The 10583-nt window shown below is 47.4% G+C and overlaps 1 protein-coding gene across 2 annotated transcripts in view; it reads left to right on the forward strand.

The window, feature by feature from the left end:
• Window positions 1-8514, forward strand: part of LOC100383864 (uncharacterized) — a 48155-nt gene extending 39641 nt beyond the window's left edge. The window contains exons 22-27 of one of the 2 annotated variants that reach the window (NM_001362216.1): window positions 32-94; window positions 7425-7548; window positions 7618-7718; window positions 7836-7898; window positions 7986-8058; window positions 8155-8395. In NM_001362216.1, coding sequence (NP_001349145.1) covers window positions 32-94; window positions 7425-7548; window positions 7618-7718; window positions 7836-7898; window positions 7986-8058; window positions 8155-8201 — 471 coding nt within the window. In that variant the 3' untranslated portion in view covers window positions 8202-8395. Of the gene's footprint in view, window positions 1-31; window positions 95-7424; window positions 7549-7617; window positions 7719-7835; window positions 7899-7985; window positions 8059-8154 lie in introns of both variants that reach the window. The other variant, XM_020551699.3, reaches the window with a different exon arrangement.
• Window positions 8515-10583: the final 2069 nt, after the last annotated feature.

A 10583-nucleotide genomic window follows, 5' to 3' on the forward strand; every position in this document is an offset into this window, starting at 1 on the left:
TATAGTCAATGCTAACTTCTTATTCTCGCAGGTGTATAATTCTTGGAAAGAAACAGACTATTCAACTCAATGGTGTTATGAAAACTATATACAGGTCTTTAACTGCTCGTACTAATTATCCTCTGGGTTAATTTCTTGGCCTGAAAAAGTTCTTGTTATCTTGTTATCCAACCAGCCAGTAAACGTCCTCTTTTATTATTTATTTTTTCATATTTTCTCAGAAGTTATATATTTGTACATAAGAAATGGAAAATGGTGGGGATGACTTAGAAATTCACATGTAAACAAAGTATTGATGAAATACGATGGAGACCTCACCTGTTGTTAGTGCATTTATTGAAATTTGTTTTTAGTCCTTTGAGAAAAAGTTGCTTTTAATGCTTGTCGTACCCAAAAAATCCTGTGACCATTGGTTAGTTAAAGGCTTTTATTTCCCTGATTATACCTTAACAGTACGTGATGCTTGGACAAAGCGAGGATGACGCCCCCAGACCCTCCGCCACCGGCCTTTCCCCTCCCTGACCTTTCCCCTCCCCGGCGACCACACCCTGCCCTTCCCCTCCCTGGCGGCCACACCCACCGCCGCAGCCCCTCGCCGGACTTCGCTCCGAACACGGCGACCACCAGCACAAATCACACTCTCTTGGCGCCAGGGCTCAAGGTGCAAGCCGTTTCGACTTCCCAGGCGGGGCGGTCCAAATTCCAGAGGTGGAGTAATACCAGCCCCATCTCTTCGTCTTCTGGTGGTTCTTGGGCGGCGCCGCGCTCCTACAAAGATGCGGCCCTCGCCATGGTCGGGTACCCTGCTCCCACGCCTCCGTCCTCAGTCTCTCCCCGACCGTGCAGAGCCTCTCTGGCTGGTGCGGTGGGGTCTTCGGAGGCCGACCAGTTGGTGCATTCCCAAGGGTCGGCGCGGTCGCTTCCTTCGGAGGGCGGGTGGCAGGTGGTGGCACGTAGGCGTTCTGGACGTCCCCCTCCCGCTCCTCGTAGATGGTCCCCTGAGGACCTCCGAGGGCGGTGTTTCAACTGTCTCTCACCATCTCACTTCGTCGCTTCCTGCCGTCGTCCTTCCCGCTGCTTTCGGTGCCTGGGTTTTGGCCACCGTGCCCCTGGGTGCCCGCTTAAGGTAGCTCGGAAGGCGCACCCTGAGCATCAGGTTGGTCGGGTTCCAGTGTGGCAGCGCCTTGGAGCGATGCAAGATCCTGCTCAGCATGGAGGTTTCAGGCGGAGAGAGTCGGTGTGGAGGCGGATTTCTCCGTCGCGGCCGGCCACCGGGGGAGAACTCCTTTCCCCCCCGTTGATGGCACGAGGCTCCGGAGAGTCTACTCCACCGGCAGCTGGAGGCAGGAGGAAGAGGCGCAGGGCAAAGCGGCGGCGGGCTGCAGTTGGCGATACTCAGGAGCAGCGATCACGGTCCCCTGCTTCTGCCTCCTCTGGTGGTTTGGGCGCGGAGGGGGCTGTGCAACATGTTGTTTGCGTAGAGACCCCTTCTTGCGTGCTGGATTTCTCCACTGAAATGGCAAGGGAAGAGGCTGCGCTGCGGAAGGCCCTGTTAGTCACAGTTACTGGTACCAGGCCTGAGGTTCTAGCAGTTGACATCATCGAAGAAATAGCTCAAAGTTTCAACGTCAATAGAGCTAACATGTCTATTCATCGGACCTTGCCGGAAGATTTCTTGGTGTTTTTTCCCGATGAAGATACATTTTCAAGGGTGCTCAATGGAGGAAAGATCTTTAGAGGTCCCCAGTTTGATCTGGTGTTCAAGAGGTGGACGCGCTGTGCGAATGCGTCTACGGCATCTTTACCAGTGCTACTGGATGTGGAGATTAGGGGTATTCCGGCGCATGCGTGGTCAAGAGCTATCGCCGAACAGCTGCTGCGTGACTCCTGTATTATCGATGAATTACACCCGGCGACCGTGTTGAAGTCGGATTTTTCATCCTTCATGTTGAGAGCGTGGTGTATCAATCCGGCGAAGCTTCATCGTAATATGGATCTCCTTATCACGGAGAAAGGTCCTGGCTCTGGTGTGAAGAGATGTTTATCCTACAAACTAAACATATTGGCTACCCCTGTCCCGGTTGAAGATGGCGCCCTCCCTGCGGATGATGGTGATGGTGCTCCCCCCGATGGCGATGGCGGCCACACCCCGGGAGGTGGCGGCGGACACCTTCCTTTCAGGCCTTCTTCCCAACGTCAGTCACGCGGCTCGGACGGCGGGCGTCGCTCGGCCCTTTCTCGCCTAGGGTCGCAGCAGCCCTCCCGAAGAGTTGGCAATGACCTGGTGATCGTGCCTGGGGAGACTATCAATGGCGCGGTGGGCGAAGCGGCAGAGGTCCTACCGTCGGTGCTGCGCCCTTCCACTAAGGGCGCGAAGCTCAATGTGGGGGACGTGCGTGTGCCGGATGGTATGCCAGACAGACAAGCTGAGGAGTTGCTGCCAGATAAAGAAGCTGAAGAGCTGTTCCCCGACAGACAAGCTGACGAGTCGCTGGGACGGGCCCTTGACGGGCTAGTCTCGCCCCGTTGTCTGTCCTCTTTGGCTGGAACTGCTGAAGAAAAAGGCCAGTGCAAGGCTGAAGAGCTGTTCCCCGACAGACAAGCTGACGAGTCGCTGGGACGGGCCCTTGACGGGCTAGTCTCGCCCCGTTGTCTGTCCTCTTTGGCTGGAACTGCTGAAGAAATAGGCCAGTGCGAGGCTGCAGGTCTGGGCTGTCCAACATTGAAGGTTTACAGCAGAAGAAGGCAGAGGGATCCCTTACAGCAGACGCCTAGCCCACTGGAAGATACTTCAGTGGAACCTGATCATGTTAAAGACACAACTCCGGTTTGTGATTTCGTTGCCTTGGTGACAAAGAAGACAGATGGTCTGCTCCCCCCGCCGGTGCCTCTCAGAAGGGGATGTAAGCAGTTACCGCCTGATTTTATCCCTCGCCGAAGTAGCAGATTGGCAAGACAGAGGACCCCTAATGACGCAACCAGGCAGATCCAATTTGAATTATTAAGAACAATGGATATTGGTGATGCGGATGAGGCGTTCAGCGTTAAAGCTCTTGAAAAATATGGCAGGTTGTTCAACTCTCCCCTGTCTGAATCACATATTAAAGCCTTGGCTGCTTTGTTCGGTTGGTCAGTGCCTGTCGATATCCATCTCCAGGATGTCCAGGTGCTGACTGCTGTCCTAGGTCCAGAGGATATATTGTGAGCCATCTCCCATGGCTATGTAGTTCTTGATGACTTTGTTTCCTATGGGTCCTTCAAAAATTCTTTTTTGGAATGTTAGAGGTTTGAATAGAAAAGTCAGAAGGGATGGGGTTCGTGCTTTGGTCAATAATACTTGTCCTGACGTGGTATGTTTGCAAGAAACAAAGAAGAGTTCTATTTCTCGTTTCATGGTTGCGTCTCTCCTGGGAGTTGTTTTTGATGAATTTGTAACGCTCCCGGCAGTTGGCACTAGGGGGGGAATTTTATTGGCCTGGAAAAGTTCTTCGTGCAAGGTTACTCAATATAGAATTGACACCTTTTCAGTCTCAGCTCAGTTCCAGCACACCGATGGCACCCTCTGGTGGCTCACTGGAGTTTATGGTCCCCAATTGGATAACCTCAAGATTCTATTCCTGCAGGAATTGCAACTGATTCGTAATTTGTGCAATGGCCCGTGGATGATTGGGGGGGATTTCAACCTTATTTACAGAGCTGAAGATAAAAACAATGGCAACCTAAACAGAGCCATGATGGGAAGATTTAGACGTCTGTTAAACGAGCTGAATCTGAAGGAGCTGCCTTTACTTGGAAGGAAATACACTTGGTCCAATGAGAGATCTTCCCCCACCCTGGTCCGTTTGGACAGGGTGTTCCATACTGCAGATTGGGAAACCTTATATCCAAACTCTGTCCTTCAAAGCTCAGCTTCCTTGATTTCTGATCACTGTCCCCTTTTGCTTGGTTTGCATGAACTCGTACAAGGAAAAAGAAGGTTTCATTTTGAAAGTTTTTGGACAAGAATGGAGGGTTTTATGGATGAAGTGCAGCAGTCTTGGCTGCAACCTTTGGAGGGCTGCTGCCCTTTACAGCGTTTTGCTGGGAAACTAATGAGGCTGTCCAAACATCTGCATTCCTGGAGTCAGAAAAAGGTGGGCAACATAAAAAAACAGATGTTGATGGCTAAAGAAATTCTTCATAAGCTGGAAATTGCAAGAGATTCTAGATCTCTATCCCCACAGGAAGAGTGGCTAAGACAACGATTAAAACATCATTCTTTGGCTCTGGTTTCCCTTGAGAGAACCATAGCCCGTTTGAGGAGTAGGCTGTTGTGGATGAAAGAAGGTGATGCCAACACTAAATACTTTCACCAGCACGCCAGATATAGGAAAAAGAAGAATTTTATTGGAAAAATCCAGGTTCAAAACAGATTAATCATTGATCAAAAGGAGAAGAAGGAGGCTGTTTGGGATTTTTATAATTCGCTGCTTGGAATGGTCCCTCCCAGAGCTTCAGCCCTAAATCTGGAAGCCTTTCATAGATGTCCGTTGAACCTCCAAGAACTTGAGCAGATGATCACCGAGGAGGAGGTTTGGCACACCATCAGGTCGCTTCCTTCTGACAAGGCTCCGGGGCCAGATGGGTACACAGGTCGATTTTATAAAAAGGTTTGGCCTATCATCAAAATGGATTTTATGGCAGCCTTGATGAAAGTTTGGCAGGGGGATGCTTCTAGATTATATCTGCTCAACTCAGCCTATGTTACTTTGTTGCCAAAGAAGAGTGAGGCCATTGAGGTGAAGGATTTCAGGCCAATAAGCCTAATTCACAGTTTTGCAAAAATTGTTACCAAGATTTTGGCTAATAGACTTGCTCCTAAGCTCCCTGACTTGGTCTCTGTGAACCAAAGTGCGTTTGTGAAAGGTAGAAGTATACATGATAATTTTGTCATGGTGCAGCAAACAGCCAAGGCTATTTATGGGCAAAAAATGTCTAGAATCTTATTGAAGTTGGACATTGGAAAGGCTTTTGACTCGGTCTCTTGGACCTTCCTTTTTGAGGTTCTTAGGCATTTGGGTTTTGGTCCTCTGTGGTGTGGAATAGTCTCAAGGGTCCTGAGTTCTTCCACTACTAGGGTCTTGGTTAATGGAGAGCCTGGAGATATTATTCATCACAGAAGAGGCCTTAGGCAGGGGGATCCCCTGTCCCCTATGCTCTTTATCATTGTTATGGATGTCCTCAACTCGCTGATACTGAAGGTGCAAGATATGGGTTTGTTGCAACCTCTTCTAAGGCGCGGTAGGGGCCAACACATTTCCTTATATGCAGACGATGTGGTGCTGTTTTTAAAGCCTGAAATTGATGAGCTCAATTTGCTGAAGGAAATATTAAGGATTTTTGGGGAAGCTACAGGTCTTGTCACAAATATCAACAAATGTAGCATCACACCCATACATTGTAATGAGCAGCAAGTTGTCATGTCCAAGGAGATTTTCCCTTGTAATGTGCAGCAGTTCCCCTGTAGATATTTGGGACTGCCTCTATCGGTAAAGAAGCTTCCAAAGTTTGCTTTTCAAGAGCTTATTGACAAGGTGGCTGACAAATTGCCAGGGTGGAAATCTGCCCTGATCACCAATGCTGGAAAGACTGACTTTGGTTAAGGCTGTCCTCACTGCCATTCCTATATACCATCTTCTTGTCCTTTTATGCCCTAAATGGGTTATCAGAGCCATTGACAAGATTCGCAGGGGTTTCCTCTGGAAGGGCAGAAAAGATATCAAGGGAGGCCATTGTGCTGTTGGATGGACAAGGGTGTGTCGTCCGCTTAAGTTCGGCGGCTTGGGTATTCACAACCTGGAAATCCTTGGTTGGGCTCTTAATGTGAGATGGCTCTGGCTCAGAAAAACACAGGTAGAGAGACCATGGACTGAGTTTGACATAAAAGTTCATCCAAATGCTGAAGCTCTCTTTCGGGCCTCGGTTCACTCTTCTGTGGGGGATGGTGCCACAACCCTCTTTTGGATGGATAGATGGATTCCGAGTAGGGTCAGGACAGGACGTACGGTGCAGGAGGCTCTTGCTGATAATAGTTGGATTCAGGATATCTCTGGGGGTCTGACTGCTGTTGTCATCAGGGAGTTCCTTCTGGTTTGGGATCTAATTCAGGATGTTCATTTACAGACAGGAGTTCCTGATGTCCACATTTGGGTGCCTTCCGCTTCTGGCCTTTATTCCTCTAAGACGGCTTATAACAGCTTTTGGAACGGTACAACATCCTTTGAGCCGGCTAAAAGAATTTGGAAGAGTTGGGCTCCTCCCAAATGTAAATTCTTCATTTGGCTAGCCTCTCTCAACCGGTGTTGGACGGCTGACAAATTGGCCCGGCGAGGTATGGATCATCATGACAATTGCCTCTTTTGCGATCAACATGAAGAAACAATCCAGCATATTTTGCTCTCTTGTGTGTTCTCTAGAAACATTTGGTGGCAGGTGTGGTGTAAAGTGGGGATGCAACATCTGGCACCTGGGCCTGAGGATATGATTTTCCAAGATTGGTGGAGCAATGCTGAAGGCCAGGTTCCTAAAGAGAAGAGAAAAGGTTTTAACACGTTGGTAATCCTTGTGGCTTGGTGGCTGTGGAAACATCGAAACACTTGTGTCTTCGAGGGAGCTTCCCCGAGCACTAGAGATATCCTGCAGCACATCCATGAGGATGCTACGCTGTGGGGTATGGCCGGGGCTAGAGGGCTTAGGGGCTTATGGCCTTAAGTTTAGGAGGGCCTGCTGTTGTGTCATAGATAAGGGATGAGTGTGTTTCTGTATTTGTGTTTTCGACCTCCGTAAGGAGTTGTCTGTACCCTGGTCTGTTCTCAGACCTTTCTCTTTCTTAATATAAATTACACGCAGCTCTCCTGCGTGTTTCGAGATAAAAAGTACGTGATGCTTATATTCTCTGCTTGTGGGCCCAACTTTCACCAGGCTGTCTTGTAACATTCTTATGAATTTCAACTATATTTGTCTGAATACCTCTCTTCCCAATACACATCATGGGTCATAAACATTGAATTACTGTGAAAAACAAATATTTGTTAGTCGTGTAGGAGTATTATATTCCAAAACCTTGATTCCTGAAAAGTCTGAAATTCTTTAAAATTGAGAGTGGAATCAAAATTCTGTAGTATCTAATTAGATAAGAGAGTGGAATCAGCAAGCAGCTGCATATTATCTTATTGTGTCTTAGTTTTATATATATTCAAAAATTTTATAATCCTGGACTCCTGGTTAGTGCACGCAGCATCCACTGGAGTACATATTAAAGGACAGTTCTTGTTTTTTAGTTATCAGCCTTGATACAGAATTCATCTTTACACAGCAGTTAAAAATTATCTGTCGATCCTTGATTCAGCAAATTTATGTGGTAAAATTATCATTGGATAATTCAGGTGCGCAGCATGAAGAGGGCAAGAGATATTCGGGATCAACTAGATGGGCTTATGGAAAGAGTTGAGATTGAGATTTGCTCAAACACCAGTGATTTAGATGCTATTAAAAAAGCTATAACATCAGGTATGAGCCTTTTGGGTATTCTTCAGTGTTTTTTTTAACAGTGATGCAATTTCTTCGTGTGTGCTGTAGGTTTCTTCCATCACTCTGCACGGTTGCAGAGGGATGGTACATATAAGACTGTCAAGAACCCTCAGACCGTGCATATCCATCCTAGTTCAGGATTAGCGGAGGCAAGTTCATTTGATTGTACATCGTCTCTTTTTTCATAGCATTCATAATTCTACATTTTCTTCTGCGAGTTTTAGTTATGATCTCGTGTTATGTGCTTGTATATATGTTGTATGCAGGTACGTCCGCGGTGGGTAGTGTACCACGAATTAGTTCTCACGACGAAAGAGTTTATGCGCCAGGTATGCCCTTTTTTTTCCTTTCAGAATCTCATCAAGACCTGCAGGAGAATTTGTTATGTATTGTTTTGAAATACTGTGGCACTGCAGGTGACGGAACTGAAGCCTGAATGGCTGGTAGAGATAGCACCACATTATTACCAACTAAAGGATGTGGAAGACTGTAAGTCTTGATTGTGATGCCGTTAACTGCCCATCCTAGTTTTTGTTGTATGAGCTACACGACTTAAATAAATGCCTCTTTCTTTTTCCTGTACAGCCGGAACAAAGAAGTTACCGAAGGGCCAAGGACGAGCTGCATTGTAGCTATGATACATGAAGTTTCGATGGATGTATTGTGTTGGACTCATCGTAGGAGCATCATAGGATGTATATAACTCCTTATATCACGAACAGGATACAAGATGTCACTTTTCATTGCCCTGCTTAGGTTTCAGAGTAAGCTGATTGTGAATGTAAATTGTGACACGAAGACATGCATGTGAACCGCTATAATTGTCACACTGGAGGGAGCGCCGGCATGCAACTTTCGTGTCTTCCAGCCGCTACGCTTGACGATCGTTCGCATCCTGCCGCCGTCGCGACTATTATCCAAGAAAATGCATATGTGCCTTTCCTCGCCGGCCTCTTGGATATGGATGTATGTTGAACAAACGCCTATCAAGGGAAGGATAAATGAGGGATGAGTATGGGATTTTGAAAAAAAGAAATCCTGAATCTTTCTGTAAATTGGGTAAGCAAATTGAGAAAAATGGATGGGTTGGGACGGAATCGTGAGTCTTGAATCTGAACAACTCAGGGTCTTTGGTTGGGACCGGATTATGGGCCACTTGATCCGACCAACTCGTAAAAAAAGTCAGGCTTGATTGTCCAAAAAAACCCTGTCTCGTCTGACTCGACCCGAATGTATTGAGTGGGTACGCGCTATAATTTTTGACATACAACAATCCATGGACCGGGTATGGACTATGATTTTTGAACTAAAACTCGACCCCACCTAAAAAAACATGACCCAACCAAAAAAACTCTAGGCGAGGAAAGATCCTCGTTCTTCTATTGCTTTATACTATACTTATTTTAATTTCATACTTAGCCATTCTACTTAGTTGATTATGGGAACCCAAGGGAATGCTTATAATTGAATTGTATAAGTGCTCATGTGCTACCCTGACTTGTAGCCTGAGTAATAGTAAAACCTCTATTTAGAAATGGTGTTTAGGTCAAGTGTGTTGCCAAATGGTTGGTTGTTCTATCTCACGTAGATTTGGTTGTTAGTCCACCTGGTGACAACGGGTGTGTGTCCTTGTATCTCAACCTAATCGTTTAGATAGTTTACGCTGACGATATAGCTGAGTTCCTATAGTTACCACCTTTCTTGCCTGGGTTATCAACACTCTAGTGTTCTGAGGTGGTTCTATAACCTTGAAAGGGAAATGTGCCTGTGGGCCATTTCTAAGTATTTTGGTGATTAAGTGCCAACACAAGTGCTTAAATGTGAATCTATGCCCATGGATGAACAAAGTGCAAATCACAAGTAAAGGTATGTTTCTAAGCCTTAGTACATTGGTTTTGTGTACTAATATATTTGTCTAAGTGTTAGAAACAGTGAGAAGAAGAAAAGGAGAATGTTGGCTGTGTACAGCCAACAGGCTGTTTCGGTCTGGGGCACCGGACTGTCCGGTGGTGCACCGGACAGTGACCGGTGCGCCAGGCTGCCTCGACCTGAAGACGCCGCTCTCGGGAATTTGTCGACGGCGTACGGCTAAAATTCACCGGACTGTCCGGTGTGCACCGGACTGTCCGGTGAGCCAACGGTCGGCCGAGCCAACGGTCGGCCGCGGAATCTGCGCGCGACACGTGGTCTGGCCAACGGTCGGAAGGAGGCACCGGACTGTCCGGTGTGCACCGGACTGTCCGGTGCGCCAGATCTGCAACGGTCGGCAACGGTCGGCTGCGCCTGTTAAGGAAAGGAATCGGGCACCGGACAGTGTCCGGTGTGCACCGGACTGTCCGGTGCGCCCGACGACAGAAGGCAAGGATGGCCTTCCAGATTTGCTCTCAACGGCTCCTAGCTGCCTTGGGGCTATAAAAGGGACCCTAGGCGCATGGAGGAGAAATACCAAGCATTCCTTGAGCACTCCTGATCACTCACACATCAATCTTGCGCACTTGTTCGACATTCTAGTGATTTGAGCTCCATTCTAGTGTGCTAGTCTCTTGAGCTCAAGTCTGGGTCTTGTGTATGCGTATTCGTCGTGATCTTTGTGTCGTGTGTGAGTTGCTAATCCCTCCTTTGCTCCGTGATTCTCTGTGAACATCTTTTGTAAGGGCGAGAGGCTCCAGGCTATGGAGATACCTCGCAAACGGTATTGAGAAAAGAAAAGCAAGAACACTGTGGTATTCAAGTTGATCATTGGATCACTTGAGAGGAGTTGAGTGCAACTCTCGTCCGTTGGGACGCCACAACGTGGAGTAGGCAAGTTTTGTACTTGGCCGAACCACGGGATAACCACCGTGTCATCTCTGTGATTGTTTTCTTGTGGTTATTATGTTTTGACTCCTCTCTAGCCACTTGGCAATAATTGTGCTAACACTTAACAAGCGTTTGTGGCTTTAAGTTTTGAAGTTTTACAGGATCACCTATTCACCCCCCCTCTAGGTGCTCTCAATTGGTATCAGAGCCGTTCT

The sequence above is a fragment of the Zea mays genome, chromosome 4 (assembly GCF_902167145.1).
Source record: "Zea mays cultivar B73 chromosome 4, Zm-B73-REFERENCE-NAM-5.0, whole genome shotgun sequence".
Lineage (NCBI taxonomy): Eukaryota > Viridiplantae > Streptophyta > Magnoliopsida > Poales > Poaceae > Zea > Zea mays.